Raw genomic sequence first — 17,896 nt, 5'->3', positions numbered from 1 at the left:
GACACTCTGGGATAAAGATGATTTAGAAGCCCACTCCTCAGTCGGTCTCTCCTATCAGGGTTGTTACAGGAACTCAAAGTCCTCATCTATAACATTTTCCACCTCAATAAATACCAAACCTCTTGTCTGTCTTTATTTCTTTTCTCTTTGTAAGCATTAACAAAAAAAAGAAAGAATAAAATGCAGCAAACTTAGCTGCTATTCTTTTGATCGCTAATCACAAACAGAAAAGCAACGTTATATTCCTGCAGCCACCACAGAGCAATGAAGTGTTTATGGTGAATTCAGAGCTTCATCCCAAAGAGAATAGAGCATGTTTCTTGTCTGGTGGTGATAGAAGCGATGGTTGCTTACCCTGGTTGAGTGTGGAGGAGCTGTTTATGTCGCCTGAGATGAAGGAGGACTCCGACTGCTTTCTCACAGTGTCGTTCCACATCCGCCTGATGCGGCTCTGTGTTGAGAAAAAAGCAACTACTGATCAGGGCTCGACGTGGCGCTGTTGTTTTCTAGGGCTTTTGGCCCCGAGGATTGAGTAGATATGTGGGTTTGTGATTCAGACCTACACCTGTATACAAGATTCAACTGACTTGCTGTGTGATGACATGTTTTTGCGACAAAACCCCACACGCGTTATTGATCCTACTGCTTCCAGAAATGGACGCGCTGAGAATCTAACAGTTTGTAATTTGAGAGATTGGCTGCAAGCGTTTTTTTTTCTTTTCTTTTTTCTCTCAACAGTAAGAGCAGAAACAGCAAAATTCCCACTTGTGCTTCTAAGGTAGATCTCAGAAAGTCATCTGAGCAGATATTACGACAGGCATGTGTGCAGTGTGTCCAATTCGACAATTTTCTGTTGTTTAGAGAAAAACTTGAATTCCCAAAATTGTCTCTGTACCCAGTCACACCCGAAGATTTTTGGTTTGACTGGTGATCCTTTAATTTTTTTTCCCCCTCCCCAATATTTTGCTGACCAGTATAAGGTCTGATAAGTAGATGCACCATTCTTTTTTTTTTTACCATCAGCTGTTTGCCAACAAGCAATTAGTAGCCCTTTTCACAAAGTGGTTGTAAAAAATCCTCTGTAACTCGCCAATGTTTCTCTTTAGTAATTCACACATGCCGAACAGAGGAGGCTCAACCCTGCATTGGTGTGTGCTGACAAACATCAAGCCAGTATTGCGGAATGACAGAGTCCTCACAGAGCGATCACAGGTCATTGGCTCGAGCAATATGTTCCACGATGCTGACTTGCCCTTACACAAGGCTTTTTCATATATGCCTTTCAAGCTGGGAGTGATGCACCTTCACAGAGCAGCGGTTCGCCGTGTGAAAGTGCAGAGGCAGCATGCACGGTTGAAGTTAATCTGCAGGTGATGTGCCTCTAAGCCAGCAAAGGAGGCATTAACAGAGGGGAGGTATCGGTTCTGGCTTGAAAGCTGTGTGTGAGAATGCCTGACATTTAAGTGAATACACTGGGTCTACATTTGACAAAACTGTTTCTATCCTTAGTTTCTTTTGTATTATCTAGTACGTCGTCTTGTTTCAAAGGTACAAACTTAGCACTTCATTTTAAGTTTATTTTAAGATTGTTGTTTTTGTTACAGTGACTATTCAATTAAAAGACAGATATAAAATATTTGAAAGTAGTGGATTGTAAATCTTAAATCAGCACGTCGGACATTTGAATAAAGAAATAAAAAAGTACAAATTGGAACTACAACAAAAACAAAAAAAATGAAAATAGTTTGTCATATCATAGCTGTAGAAGCTGGAAAAGTTTGACTTTGTCACCATTTGAAATGTTTTATTTCATTCAACATAGGAGTCATATGAGGTTTTACAGAAAAAAATTATTAATAAGGCTATAATAAAACTCTTGTTTATTCTCTTTATTGGTAGAATAGAAAAAAATGTAAAAAAAATTCACAGATTAAAGGATGCCAAACAGACCTGATTTATAGAGGTAGACAATAAAAAATATGGAGATACAATCTCTCCACCCAACCCTGCCAGTGCTTTTTAGTATCTTGTAACATTTGACATGACTGAATTTATTCATGTCAAATATAATCTACATAAAAATGATTAAATAAGAGATTTGATTACATTCAAGTGGCCTGTTTATTTATTGATTTGGTCACAGTGTGCGATAATATTTCCAGATGAAATTTAAGCTTCCTCCTTCCATTGCATTCCAATGTGAAACCTCAAATATAAAACCAAACACTGTCAAATGATCGCTGACATATCAACTTCTGTATTCATTTCGAGGAACTAAGAAGTTTAGCTTTAAAACAAAAATAAACATAAAACTTGAACTAAAACCCTTTTATAACAGGCACAATATCACAGTTATGTTTAAGAAAAGGACAGAATACTTTAAGTTAATTCCAGTCTTAGTTTTGATTTTATAACCTAGTTTGTGAACAATTATATCACCAGGATTTTCCATTAAAGATGTTAAAATATTAATGAGAAATATAGTTTTAGTGCAGAGATCTCCATAAAACAGAGTGTGTAATGAACAGAGACTGACCTGCAAACTCTGCACCTGTCTCCGTTTTCACTCATGGCTTTCTAAAGCATAATCCCTGATTTATTTGATTCTTGCAGGAGTACCTGTGTAGCAGAGGAGTAGCGGGCTGTGGATCGAGACGTGGCTGTCTTGGCTGAGCTGTGGGAACCCTCAGACGGTAGCGCCCCACAGCACTGGGACTGACGGAAACATTTGCTGTACTCTTTCCGAACCTGCCGAAGAACAAAAGATCAGGACAGACATACAGACTGTGACACATCAGCCTTTTTGTAGACTAGCAAATCCCACATTTTTATCAAATGTCAACCAGCTGACAGCAGTTTAAATGTCATACCTGTAAAGAATAGGATACCAGACAGTATGAGACATAATGCTGTATAATCACAAAGATGTACTCCGACATGCATGCAGCTGAGTTAAGACATGAAAAATGTCTGGAGATTGTGGAGAATTTTTGTATCTAATCAGTGTTATAGTTTGTTTTCCAGCTTATTCATTTTCAATAGTAAAAGCACATTTGTGTAGGATAAAAAAAAAGTTATGTATAAGGTATTTTGCCAACTTAAAATGATTGCAGGTGTCAACTTTTAAGCATTTCAAGACTTAAAGGGATGCTCGATACTGGGCAACTCTTATTCCGATACAATATCAACTGAGATTTTTAGAGTGAGTTGTGCCAAGCAAACAGAATTATCTGGAAAAATGATACTTGACTTCTCTTATATTTTGTCATTTTGAGTTACAGAAAACCAAGCTGGAGAGTTTGATATCTCATAGCTGCATTTTGTGTGAAAGTTGTGTCCCTAAAAAAGGAAAACTGATACAGATGATTAACAATTTTGCATTTTATTGCTGATATTAGTCAATAATATCAGACATATCAGTCTTATGATCTTTTTTTTTTTTAATTTTAGGATAAAAAAAGTTTTATTGCACGTTTATATTTATGTATTTATTTAAAATTTAAATTATTGTTTTGGTTTTTTACTTATTATCATCTCTGTATGTACAGAGCCCATCTGTCTCATGACCTTTGATGTAATATTTTATGCATTTAATAAGTCCAAGTAAAGCCAGCTTACAAAGAGATTGGCATGAATCAATCTAGGAGGAAATATGAGTACAATTCACAATCTACGGACATGTTCAGAAATCTGACGGAGTTTTCTTAAAATACACCTTAATGAAGACTTTTGAAACACTTTTAAAGAATTTTGTAGAAAAAATCCTGGTGAATGAGACCAAATGACCCTGTGACTCAAACTCAAACTGACACGGTCAATTTGTTTTTCTACTTAAGAAGTTACTTTAAAGTACTTTTAGTGATTCTGTCAATCCAATTATGTTTTACCTTTTCAGCACGTCAGTTAAGAAGTTTAAGAAGTGAAGATGTCTTTTCTTGTCAAACCAGCAGTTATATATAAAAAAAAAAACTTAAGAAGAATTATTTCAAGGACTATTTAAAAACATTTAAAGGGTTAAACTTGGCAACTTGTACTTAATAAAATCGGTTTAATTAAGTTTTGATCATGGTTTGGAAAATGCAGAAGCAGGACATTCTTACTTTTTTCTGTAGTAGGCAGTGAAAGATGAAGATGAACATTCCTTGCAGAGTGTTGAAAATGGTGAAGAGGTAAGCCATCACAATGGAAGATTCGTTGAGGAAGAACAAGCCAAAGGACCATGTGAGCCCCAAAAGGCAGAGAAGTGCAAACGCTCCCAACACCCATGATCTGTAAAACAAGAAGTAGTGATGTTGGCAAGTGAAAGAAGAAAACTAGGCTCAGCTGCGTCTCTGCCTGATGTTTTCAGCCCTCCTGGACTGCACCTTTACAGACAAAACATCGCCATTTGCTTTTTCACTTTTGAATAAGTTGATCTCAGTATGAATGCAGACACAAAGTTTTGGAAAGAATCACAGTCAGACAACATTTCTGTGGTCTTTCTCAAGAGTTGCTGGCAGAAGAGACCGCACACACAGCAGGTTTTTCCTGGTTCCTTCCAGGAAAGCCTAGAGGATACAAGACAACTTTTAACAGTCAGGCTCAGTGACAAAAGCTAGTTGTTACCCAAGCACGAGACAGAGGTAAGCCATCCTGAAATGATACAGAAAGCAGAGGAGCAAAGAAACAGGCCATCAACATGTTGCTGAAGGGAACCACAGAGAAATAATCATGCCTGATTAGATATGCTGTCCCCTTGCCAGTGTTTTTGGTGCAAGGATATGATATTCCTGTCTGAAAAATCACAAATAATGTCACCAATTATTTCCCTTTTTTCACTTTAGGAAGAAATAGATAAAGTCCCCGCATTAAAAACAGAAACTAAACGCCTGGTGGATCCGAGGTAGCCACTAATTAATGATACTTAAAGAGTTTTGACTGCTTGTTATAATGTTTAAAATCCAACATCCACAAATGTGGCTTTTTGATAAACTAACAACAAACCTGAAAGCCAATTAAATCTTTTTTTTTTTTTTATGTTTGTTTGGACCAAAATCAGAGTAGCTTCCTTAAAATCAAACACCCACATAACATACGCTGGCATGCTGTCAAACATATTGTTTTACAAGGCTCCAAGCTTAGAAATGGTCAGGGACTTGTTTTATCAACGTGGTGCAGCCCATCAGAAACAAGAAGAGGGAGGGCACTTTTTTCTGATTTAAACATCTTAAAAACTACAAGACATGTAGTTGGGATCCATCTTCTAATGATGCCTATAAAGTACAACAGCACAGAAGGGAAAAGACGGCAAAGGTCAGAAATGCACTTATGGAGAAATAAAACAGGCAATATGCCCATGTGTAGTGCAAATACAGATTTCATAAAATGAGCTAAAAAGGCAGCTCTGACAGACTGAAATAAAACCTAAAAGGGAAAACTGTTGGTCCGGTCGGAAAATCAAATAAATGTGTAGGTCAGATTCAGCTTTTAAATTATAGCAGGAAGGCAGAAGCAGTGATGGCGCATATTATTTTTCTTCTTACATGTAACTGACTCGTCCAGCTCACTCTTCCACACACATATATATCCACACGCACACACACACACACACACACACACACACACACACACACACACACACACACACACACACACACACACACACACACACGCACACACACACGCACACAGTTTCACAGAAAGTAACAACAGCCTGGCCTCTTAATCTCCTAGAGTGACACCCCTCACCTGATACCCCCCAGCCTGGAAGAGTCGGGTTTCATGGAGGTGGAATGCTTCACCATCTTGTACATAGTCACCACCAGGAAAATGACATTGACCTGTCAAAACAGATGTGCATCATAGTTAAGAGACTGCACTCAGGAAAGCATCCAATTCCTTGTGCTAGCAATGCAGAGGGAGGTATTCACATACTTCACATATATACATGGACTATTTACACTCTATAAACACTTTTATATCAGTAAAAACCTTCAATTTGCATATATATATATATATATATATATATATATATATATATATATATATATATATATATATAGTTTTTTTTCTGTTTTTTTTTTAAATCAATAAAAGCTATTAAGATCTTAAAAATGTCCCCTTTTGCGACTGTATTCAGTTATAGGTCTATATAGTATATAGTTCTAAGCCTGTTCACTATGTGCATTAGTCTGTTGTGGTGTTGGCTCTGATGTGAGCAACACACATACATCCAGTGAGAGGACTATAAAAATTTAATGGCTCTGTGCTGATCATGAAGCGCACTGACTTGCAGAGAGAAGGGAAAAAACAAACTGAGAGGTTATCGCTTTCGTCGTCTTCTTGCAGCTCAAGCCTTCCACATGGCAATGACTTCAATGTTTATCTCCCTGCTCGTGTTTGCCACTATAGTCCACCCTAAACTTTTTGAGTGCAATTACAAGAGATGAGAATGTACATCCAATAAAGCCCAAACAGATTTAACACTACAGCCAAAAGCCCCGGAAACATTCAGAGGAGAGCATGCCATATTTTAGAGGCGGTCTTTACTGAGGCCAGGAAAAACATTTAAGTGATTCAAGCCATACATCCAAAAAGGTTTCCATCCTCTCAGGATATCTCTCATTACAGGGCCCATAGCCACAATGGGGGAAGGGAGGGGACAAGCTTCTATTTGGCGCGCTACAATAATTAACCTTTCAAACGTACTTCTGTAGATATTCAGTGAAAACCCAACATATGTTTTCTTTTCATGTTATCAAAAACTTCAGGGCCATTTGTGCTCCGAGCACGCTTTTTAAAGCATAACCTACCTCCTATATACAGAAGAAAATAAAAATAGCTCGAGTTTGCAAGAGAAATAATCAGAACGGTCAACATTAGGTGCCCTGACTTTTTAAAATACTTCAAAAGCTGGAAGTCCCTGATTATTATCCTAAATGGATCCAGTCTGAAGAAAAGAAAAAAAAAAAAAACGAAAGCCAAGGCAAAAACTGTGAGGCAAGAGAATATGGTCTGTAACTAAAAAAACAAGAATGCCAGCAGATGTACACCAACATCAGGGTGAAAGATGACAGAGAAAAGTGTGGCTAAAAAGACAGGAAGATGCTTTTAGATCAGAGTTTTGTCTCCCAGCCACTGGGGCCAATTTGTGTCTGCATGAATCGAGTGGTTGGAGATGCATTTAACACAGCCGTAAGTGATGACACAGATCCAATGAGACAGACAGACCAACGGACAGTGAGGCGAGAAGCTAGGAGGCACAGTGGAAAGCAGAGGCAGACTGCATATGGAGCCCCCCCCCCCCACACACACACACACACATGCTTGGTCTCTAAGGGGCCGTCCTCTATAGTTTTCAGGTCTCTTACTTCTCCTTCAAACAGGAGCAGATCTGAAGCAGGTTTTTACAGCAGTTTCACAGATCTACACGTGTTAATGTTGCCGTATGGATTTGCATTGTGCATTTGTTCAGGCTTGTGTGCATGCAGGTTGTGTGTTTGCCTATGTGAACCACCCTGCACTCTCCATGAAATATTAAGGGGGTGAAGATGGAGATGTCCGTGCGCTCGGATTGGCTGTAGCTGTGTCATGACCCTCAGCAGGGATATGAGCTGTGGTAATGGTTGTCTGGCCCACCCACTCATTACTTCCATGTTCACCCCTCACCAACATCACCCTTGTTTCCCCGCTGAGCAAATGACCTTCACGCCTGAAACAATTTCTCCTCTTGATTGCAGGAAGGGAGTATTCTCTAGATGTTCAGAGAGAGCCAAACAGCTCTGAGTTGTTGCTGCTCAACAATTCTGATTTCAGAGGATTTCATAGCTGAGTGGACACTGATGTCCTTGTGTCAGCTATAATGGGACCACTTTCTTTTCATGCAGATTGATCGGAGAAAGGCGAGCTAAGAGGCTGCCGGCAAACACAGAGTAAAAATCTATAAACTCTATTCAAAGATTCACGCAGAGAAAACAAAAAAAAAAACAATAAAAAAGATGCATAAATTTTAAACTTACCACTATTATGAAGGTTACAGGTCCAATAAAGCTCCAGATGAAATGATTATCCACCCTCAACCAGCATCTACGAAATGCAAAAAGGTAACGTTCAGTTCAATAAATCATCTTATTTGCAAAAACAAACTTGTGTGTCAACAATCAGGACCCAGCAGGGCTGGCTGGATGATAGGTTACAGCAACAGAATAGAGACTCTTCTGACCACAGAGAAGAAAAACCCTAACCTTAAGGAAGTTTTGGCCTTGTGCCACGAGAAGCTGCTGCAGTGTAGAAGCTGCAGTGTAAAAGGGCAGTGGTTATTGGACTCATGACTTCATGGTCTGCAAATGTGAGATGTCTGTGTGTACCTAATACCGTGCACAGTAAACAATGAATATGAGACAGTTTAAGAATTAACTGCACCTTGGTCTGTATTTATCAGGAAAAAAAATGAAGTGAGGACTGCTGCAATGAAAGAGGCAGTTTACTTAAGTCCCATAAATTAAAGGACTGCAGTCTTACAAATCATAAAGCTTGCTGCTTGGATGAAGACCAACAGAGAAGTGCATAAACTTTTTTTTTTTTTTTTTACTGACAAGGGCGGCAATTATCCACATGCAAAGAATAAAAAACTGGCATGTCAGTGCAGCTAGCTAGTACATTCATTAATGCTACTGCTGTGCTCACGGCCTCCTCTTTTAGCAGTGACAGGCTGTAAATTTGCCACGGGGCAGAGGTGGACTACTCTTTGTGATATAACTATCATTAGCACATAACATACTATGCATGCTGTGTGGGTGTGTCCCAGTAGAGATACTCGTGATTTTTTATTACATCTTTGCAAAGAGAAAAGAGCCTCCGCAAAGATGCTACACTTACGCCCGCTGTGTGCCGTAGCTTCTGTAGTCGATGGCTGCTGAGATGCCCACCACCACAGCTGGGATGAGGTAGCCAGAGATATAGTAATATTTTCTGCGTGAGAACTCGCTCTCAAACACCTCGACCAGCATGAGGTAGAGCTGCACGCCCTCCAAACACATCCAGGTGAACGCTGCCAGGAAGCAGAAGTGGAGGACTCCCGCGATGATGGAGCACACCAACTGTCAGGAGGACACACAGAGAAGTTACACCCATGTTAAAAAGGAATGCTAAACGCATTTATTTTTATCTTCTTTTTAACTTTTGTTCCTTAATTAGCCTAAACAATTTCTCAACAATACTTGGAATTACGCTGCGTCTTTCAATCCCAGTTTTAAAATACTATTTATTTAGTCCAGTTTAATTCATGCAAAATGCAAACATCAAAATGGAAATGGAAATATATCTAAATAAAATCATGCCCCAGCATGAAAACAAACTTACTGTTTTTCTGAAAATACACATCTGGAAATGTTGGGAAGGTGGATCGCAAAATCTCATTTGAGAACAGAAAGGATATAACTTCCTACCATAAATAGTACTAATCCCATAGATCCCAAAGTTTCCACAGACACAAATAATATAGGGAACCCCTCATTATATATCTAGATGATAAACTGGACCAGCCACTTCAAGCAGACTCCTATTATTTTCTTTTCATGTGGATTTTTGGTGTACCACTTAAAAGGAAAATTGAGGGAGATATTAATTAATATCAAGGTTAATCGCTTCAGATGGAACTAAAATAACTAATGGCTCCTGCAGTATAATTTCCTCTTTACCTTTGGTTCCGTCATGTTTATGCCCACAAGAAAAAGGAGCTCGCCGATGAAGAGGTTGAGGCAGAGGTTTTTGTGGATGGTGTTTCGGTCACTTTGCAGACCTCTGAAGAAGCAGAAGGTGAAGAGACTGATAGCCAGGCAGACTAGAGACACAGCGATTCCCATCCTGGTGATGACGGTAAGAAGTAGCTCATGCATGCTCCCATCTCTCTGCAGAGACACACACACACGCACACACAAAGCATGACTGACCTTCCCATTTGCACTTGTCATTATGAATGGCATTTAAGCACATAATGGCTTTAGCTATATTCCATGAAGAATAGATGGAAACATCCATCTCTATCATGAAGATGGAAATTTATGGGGGTTCTGAAAGAAAAGATTCACAACGTTTTCTGTCAGTCAGTCTTCAGAAACCATAGAGCCTTGTGAATGTTGAAACAAATTTTGCCTCATTTTGGCCATTAGAAATTCTAACTATTTATGCAATATTTAATCTTAAAGCAATATTAGTGATTTTGGAGAGTTTTTAGCATTAAAAATAAATTCCTTTTAACTATACACAGGTAACTGTAACAACAGATCTGTTTCTTTAAATATCAGAACTGCTTTAGTGTGTAAATGGGCACCCTTTTGCAGGCTATGAAGACCTAATTTGAGTGACTGACCAAATGTCATTGGGCACCCATACTGAACATGTTCAGTCATCATTTTATGCTGCACATGTTGCAGAATGTGACATCAAAAGAAAACTGCCTCAAAGAGCGGCGACCATGTGTACATTGGTGTTGAATCATGCAGAGTTTCAGAAGATCTAAAGCCTGAGTGTGTTTCATGACTGGCACCAGGCAAATCAGAAAAAAAGCAGACTTGCCGATATGAAATATCACTCAAAGACATGGTGGCCTGAGAGTGAGGCAATGCCTCCTGTGATATTTGTAATTTTATTGAGGGCAGGAGTTACAGCTGAGGTGCTGTGTAGGGGAATTGGTGTGAGGTTGAGCCCAGCCTCTGGCTCTGGTTTCAAGCTGTGGTTAAGGTTGAGGTTAAGACAGATGACAGGCACAGAGTTCAGGAGCTGGGACGTATTATTAAACAAACCACAAACTTATCCTTTACATTTATTACTGGCTAGGTCCTTGCTACACGTGCTATTTATCTTGTAATTGGATTGTAATTGCATTTTGCTACCAAATGGTTCCAGCACCACTTCAAGAGAGGTGGAAACAGAAGTTAAAACCAAGGTTAAAGCTGTTTCTCACACAGGAGGGCACGCATGAAGGAAGAATATTAGACACGGATTGCAGGTGAAACATAATTATTTCTGATAATACTGTGCCACTTCGTATCCTGAACCACGGTCTCGCTCTTTAAAATTACAGTCCACTGCCTTCTCTCCACCTTTCTATCCACTCTTACTTTCTCCTCCGGCTATAATCTAATTATCTCCTCTGAAATGCCACTCTTGTGCTTTCTGCATGTGCACAAATCATTCAGTAGGACAGGAGGAAGAACAATTAATTGAGAAAAGAAAAACAACCATGCAAACCATAACGTAAGGGCCACTTACCACGTTTCCTCGATGTGCCATGAGGATAGCAAAGTTTGTCAAGTGACTACAAGAGCAAGTGGTGTGGCTCTTATTGGTTTCCAGCAGTTTGCAACCCTGAGTGGACCAGTATCCCATCATGCTTCGCTCTGAGTAATTCCAAAAGGAGCAGTTGGGGTTGTAGTAGTGCTCCTTCTATTTATTACAAATAAAAACAGAAAGATTGAATATTTAACATCCAGCATTTGAGCATTTACTCTCTGAAAATGCATTGTGCATTTAATATTATTAGTTCTAATTTACAGGATGTCAGCACTACATGTAGATGATGTTTGTACTCTTGTTTTACATCTTATTACGTGTGCAGTTAAAATATATATAAGTAAATCTGAATGTCACACATGAAAGGCATCAAATGGAGGAAAAACTTGGAATCTTGATGTGGAAAGGTGTGAGGGTACCATGGCAATTTTTATATAAAGGCAAAATATACAACAATAACTCTTCTCTACACGTTTGATTATCTCATGAATTGGAATTTTCTTGGCATAATATTATATGTAACTAAAAGTCGAAAGTCTTATTTTTTTCCCTCAACGATTAGAGGCAGTGAAATAGCTCAGCGGTGTGGTCTGGGTGATTCTCAGGAGGAGGCTTACATCCAGGTGCTCCAGGGTGAAGATCACAGGGTCGGCCACAAACACTCTGCTGGACTCCTTTGTAATAGAGGCCGACAGGATGTGGGAGTTGACGGTGAGGGAGAGGTTGTGTTTGTTCAGGTCCCCCATTCCTCTCAGTGTGGCGTTTTCTGTGCTGAGGAACTGACCCAGGTGTTTGTAGAGTACAAATACCAGCTTGGCTGCACCTGCAACAGAACAGGAACTCAAATGGGCCATTTTCTATGTGTTCATTCAGTTATGTCTCATAGAAATCACAAACATTAAGGCAAAAGAGATGCAAAACAATAATTAAGTATGCTATGCTGTACTGTGTGTAAAAGCAAAATTATTTTCCTTCTGATTTTTGTTTGCCTTCATCTGGCCAGCGTCAGCCCATCAGAGAAGCTGTTTTACTGTTTGTAGAACTTGCAGTGAATGATGTGAAGATATTCTTTTCTTCTTTGTCTTTTTGTTTTATTTTTTCTTTTAAACTTTGCATTTTCATGTTTAATGTTTTAGTTTTATGTCCTGGTATATTTCAAAATAGTTCTGTTGAGTTTTGCTTCCTCGTCTTTGCTTCACAGCTGGTTTTAGTTACTCATTGCCTCACACCTGCATTGTATTAGACTTCACTTCCCTCAGTATGTATGCTTCCAGGTTTCCTTGGTTCCTTTGTTCAGCACTGGTTCATGTCTTTGTTTAACATTGTGTATTTTGGATTTTTTCCTCTTTTTTTGTCTTTCTTTTTAGACTAGACTACCTGCCACTACAGTCCTTCTACTTCTTGTTAAATAAAAGAGGATTTTTCCCTGCCATTGTCCGGGGTCTAAGTCTACGTTTGGCATGTTCTGTGTCCCATAGTGAAATACCACAAAATTACCAAAGGACCTTTCAGATATTTAAAAAACAGCCAATATATAATTAAAAAAAATACTGAAAGTTTCACCTCTTTAGAAAATATGTAAATTTTCTTTCTGGTAAAATTTCACATTAGAAAAATCTTTGTCAGGTATTTAAAACTGCCCTGCAGGTTTTAGATGTTTCCCTGTTTCAACGTACACGACTCAATTTAATGAGTCATTGTGCAGAACTTGAGAACAAGTTGTTGCGTCCACCTAATTTAAACCAAGAGTTGTTGGATTGGGAGAACACCTGAAAGCTGCAGGGCAGTGGCCCTCGGTACTGGAGTTTCAGATCGCTGGTCAAAGATAATTGTTGTGTAACATTCTTGCTCCTTTTTTAACTTACCTGTAATATGTTTTACAATTAGCATGAGGCTACAAAAAAGAAAAGACATCTGCAGGACACTTGTTCTTAAAATCTCAATCAAGTAACCCTTGATTGAGATTTTACTGTTCTACAGAAATGTGAGAATAGCAGAAAAGAGGACTGATGTGCGTTTTTTAACTGAAGACACCAATGTGTAAAACCAAAAGTTCATTTTTTATCTTTAAGTATCCTGTTTAGCCAGTATTGGCTATAGATTCTCAGAGGATTTTGTTCAGTACATGCGCAGAAGAAAAACATTACAGTGGACATCAGCACCGCAGCAAATACTTGGAGGGAGAACATCGATCTGCATAAAACTACCTTTTGAACGCCAAGCTGACTTTATTGAACTTGCGAGGTACTACACTATGCTAGTAATCTTATTTCCATAATATTTTACTGTTCCTGTTTGAACCCTGGTTGGCTTAAAAGATTTTCACCTTTAGTATGTAAAATTACATTGAAATATAAGCAGAGATCAGTTAAAAAAAAACAAAAAAACAAAAAGAAAAACATTTAAAAAGGATGTTTTCACAGCTTTGCTTTCTTACCATTTTTGCTATTGACTTTCACAGTGTTGGAGGAAAGCGTAAGAGTTGCTCCACCCTTGCTATTCTGTGGAAATTTGAAGTCTTGCACCTGGCCGTCGGTGCTCAGCACGTACACATCCAGCACTGGGAGATGGTTGGAGGTGAGGAGAAAGGTTAAAAGAGAAATATTACTCATTTTAAAAGCTTTACATAGTGTTTAATAGCGCTCTGCCGTTTGGGTCTAGTGGCATGTCTGTAAAGATTCGATGCTCATTGTAACAGTAACACAGTCAAATGTTACTGGCAAGATCCTGTAGGGCTGTCATTTACTTAAAAAACCATGTCGCTGAGCTGTTGGTTGGCATTGTGAAAGTCTCCAAGGCAAGAGCGAAGTTAAAGGAACGACAAGTGCTGCAATGAAGGATGAGTAAATGCAAGCACACAGCCTACTGCAGCATGAATGTCAAATATTCATAGGATCAAACATATCATTGAGCTTTTACTTTTACTTTTTCTTTCCCCTGTGGGTTCAGATAACTCCGGGCTCGATGAGCAAATCTCTGAAAATCCTCCGAATTCCTGCAGCCCCTCTCTCTGGTATGCCAGCTGCCGGGTGGTGCTCCCTTTGAAGTGTGAAATTACTAAAGGGTCAGGAGGACATACGTATCAGCACGCTCCCTCCTAAGAAACGGCCTCACTTCCACAGATAGATGGCTTCTGACAGACAGAGATGAGGAATTGTTCTCTTGTTGCCCCCCTCACCCCCCTCTGTCTGGCTTACAGTTCTCTGTTTCTCTGCCTTTCCCCCCATTTTGTCCTTGATTTTCACCCTGGGATGCCATTTGGGCTTCATGAAACTGCTAATTAGAAAAGAAATAATCATTTTCAGCTCTTTCAGGTCAGGTAAGCTGGTCTCTTCAGTTGGGTTGTTCTTCATGCTCCACTGGAATATTATCTTCATCATGAAGATAAGCCAAAGCTCAACAAGCTCACAAACATTGCCTAAATGCAGTGACTAAATCATCAATACAACCTAACACAAACATATTAATCAGTTCCTCTGGTAAAGATGGAGCTAGTAGTTATAAGCTTAGTTAACTGCTACTTAATGGAAAAAGCCTGCAGATAAAGGGCTGTGCGAATGGAGCAGAGCCATTCAATCGCTTTCTTTGTTTTCCCCCAGAGGTCTGGACAGTTCATCTTCCAGCACATGTTCAATGAGGTGACTTTACAATGAAAGATTAAAAATCAATGAGGTATAAGACAAAAAGAGTGAGTGAGAAGCCATAACCATAGCAACAAAGAGCTATGAGTGGAAACATGACAGTTCATGCCACAAAGCTGGCTAAAATGACTGAGACTGTGTCACTAGTAGACTGCCTGTCAGGACTAATTTCTTCATCTTCTTTTTGTTCTATTTCTAAAGCTGTGTTTTAAGTCAAATCATACACTGTTTTTATTTCCATGATAAGAAGTGCCTATTTTTTTTAAGCTCTCTTCTTCATGATGGTCTGCATGTATGCATATGCAGAGCTAGCCATCCTGCAGAGCGCAGTCAAGAAGGGAAAAAAAAATCAGCAGCATCATAAAACCTGACTGACAGTTGAGCACATGTGGTTATCTCTGTTTTACATGAACTTACTGATATTCTCTGCAGGCACTTTTACAATCGCAGGTTCAATCAGGTTTTCTGCAAGGACAAACGCCCCTTCCTCCAGGGTATCCAGGAGCATTGTGGCAGCATGCGTTTGTTCTGTGGAATTCATGTCTTTCCAAGATTTCAGCGCTTCCGGCCTCAGGAGGTTGTCAACAGTGTCCACGATTGCCTGTATCCATGGAGACGAGAGAAATGTCAGTTCGCTGTCCCCTCCCATCATAACTTAAGTTTAATAAGAAAGTGGTGGGGACTGGGAAGAAAATGATAAAAAATGACATGAATGGCCAACAGTGACAATACCAAAGACTGAAACTGAAATATAAAGATCACTCTGACTTCAAACATGAAAGCTCATCAAGGATAGTTAAAATAATAATGACAATAAATGATTTAGTGAGTGTTATTTATTATTCTCTTTACCAAAAAAACAGCTATAATCTAATTAATTCTTTTATGAATCAACTTCTTTATTAAATACCAACACGCTTGGAGAATAAAAAGGAAAAAAAAAAGTATATTTTTTCCCCTAAATGAAGCTGCCTACAATGCTGCATTCTCAATTGTTCATTTCAAACGACCATTTTCAAAAATGAACAATCGCCCTCATGGACAATACTCATTTTTCCAACACAATGCTTTTGTTTCCATAACAGGATCTGTTGATAGTATTCTCCTGGAGGAAAGGGGGCATTATCATGAAATCCATGTCCAAAGTACTAGTCTATGTCAAAATAGGGGGAAAATTTCTGCTTGTTTTTAAAGGCAATCCTTTAATTTCCTGGTTTCTGATAAGCCATAAGTAAGCAAAACATTCCACCAAACCAACACAAGTATCATATGTTGATAAAACAAGAGTTTCCTTTGACCCTGGCGGGTGAGTTCATGACTCCAGACCAACAAAATTAAGAAACAACATGACTGACTTCATAAAATCTCACAAAAATAGACAGTTGAACGAAGATCTGGAGCAGTACTCAGTATGATAACTCAGAGTGACAATTTAACCATAGGTGCCATTAACCGCAGTAAGACCCACCACAATGATGATAATTAACCACAACAAACAACCGTTCACTGCTCCAATTAGTCACAGCTGTGATTATCCAAAACACTAATTGACCACTGTAAGGATTAGCCTGGACTAAAAAACAAAGTGCATCAACCACAGTCTGCACTGATATTTGATTAACCACAGCATTAAACCACAGAGTTTAACAGAAACCACAGCAATGACTGTATCCAGACACGGAGCTCAAAGTGTGTCTTCATATCTTGGTTCCAACACAAAAATCAATCTCCGTGGCCCTGACCTTGCAGACAACCTGAAGACTATGTGATGTGACTTTGACCACAATAAATATGTTTGTTATATGTGAACAAGAGAAAAATAGCAGGACAGAGAGTGGAGGCAATTATGGACACTAAATGGTCTCCCTAAACCCACAGGTAAGTCATCCACAGAAAAGTCATGGAATCCAAACGTGAGGGAAAAAAAACCCCTTCTGTATCTAATTTGTGCTGAAAAGAAAGAATGTGTTTCCTGACTAAATCTGCTTTAATTCTCGCCTTGGTGGAGGTCAGTTTACAAACCACAAGGGGTGCAAGTAGGGGAGCTGCGGTGGTTTGACTATAGCTGGAGCAACGCTGAGAACTCCCTGAACATTCAAGCTGCTCCAACTATATAAGCAGAAGAAGATAATCCTGTACAACAACATATTGCAGATGTGCAGTGCAATTGGTATAAATAGTTAATATAGAGAAATAATACATCTGTGGATATGCTGTGATTTGCCATTACATCTGCAAACAAAAAGCAAATCACAAGTTAAAAAAAGGGATTTCTCTTTAGCATCACAACAATTCAACTGACAACTTTTTGCACATCTGTAGTTACACTCCATAAAAGGCTAATAACTTATGGAGCAGACTTTCTTAATGGTGCAGATGTTGACAGGTGTGCCATTACATTTTGTGACTTATTTGAGACATGCATGCACCAGCAGTAGAGCTATAAAACCTAGATACTTGTCACTCATGGGTAATAAATGATGTATAAACCTCTGTGCCAAAACAACCTTCTTAACAGCAACAACTACTTAAGATGAAAAGAAAGATTTAAACCATGTTTGAAACTTGTTGGTGCAATCATGTGTCCAGCCTGCAGATGTGCACAAGGTACCAGTATGAGTAGAAAGCCTGCATGAGGCTTTTTGTGTGTGTTTCAGGGTCCTCTTTAACACCGCTGACATAGACGTTTTTTGTAAAAAAAATTTTGTACAATATTTTGCAACTGAGAGGTACAGAATTACATATATTTGGAAGAATTCCCAAATGTTGGAATATCAAATAAATCCCATCAGATCTGAGTACACGCAAAGTTCAGAGGGAAAAAAAGGTCTAGAATTTCAAATGTCAATCAGAATGACTTCAGATTTTCTGTTTGCAAGAAACATGATTTTGTCACTATTTACTGAGTTTTCAATGTGCTTTTTAGTATTTATTAATCTGGGAATTGAGTGTTTGAGTACTTGTATAGTTTTACCTACTAAGGG

The 17,896-nt window shown here is 38.9% G+C and overlaps 1 protein-coding gene across 4 annotated transcripts in view; it reads right to left on the bottom strand.

The window, feature by feature from the left end:
* Window positions 1-17,896, bottom strand: part of adgrl2b.1 (adhesion G protein-coupled receptor L2b, tandem duplicate 1) — a 99,064-nt gene that overhangs the window by 17,989 nt on the left and 63,179 nt on the right. For 3 of the 4 annotated variants that reach the window (XM_079244039.1, XM_079244041.1, XM_079244038.1), the window contains exons 9-19: window positions 15,330-15,513; window positions 13,709-13,831; window positions 11,889-12,094; window positions 11,251-11,424; window positions 9,678-9,887; window positions 8,857-9,077; window positions 7,998-8,064; window positions 5,728-5,819; window positions 4,101-4,269; window positions 2,620-2,748; window positions 355-451 (exon numbers count right to left, since the gene is read on the bottom strand). In XM_079244039.1, the coding sequence (XP_079100165.1) occupies window positions 355-451; window positions 2,620-2,748; window positions 4,101-4,269; window positions 5,728-5,819; window positions 7,998-8,064; window positions 8,857-9,077; window positions 9,678-9,887; window positions 11,251-11,424; window positions 11,889-12,094; window positions 13,709-13,831; window positions 15,330-15,513 (1,672 nt within the window). The remainder of the gene's footprint in view (window positions 1-354; window positions 452-2,619; window positions 2,749-4,100; window positions 4,270-5,727; window positions 5,820-7,997; window positions 8,065-8,856; window positions 9,078-9,677; window positions 9,888-11,250; window positions 11,425-11,888; window positions 12,095-13,708; window positions 13,832-15,329; window positions 15,514-17,896) is intronic. The other variant, XM_079244040.1, reaches the window with a different exon arrangement.

This window comes from Telmatherina bonti (genome assembly GCF_933228915.1).
Source record: "Telmatherina bonti genome assembly, chromosome: 7".
Classification (NCBI taxonomy): domain Eukaryota; kingdom Metazoa; phylum Chordata; class Actinopteri; order Atheriniformes; family Telmatherinidae; genus Telmatherina; species Telmatherina bonti.
The sequence above is the reverse complement of the archived record's forward strand: the minus strand, read 5'-3'. Positions and strand labels throughout refer to the sequence as shown.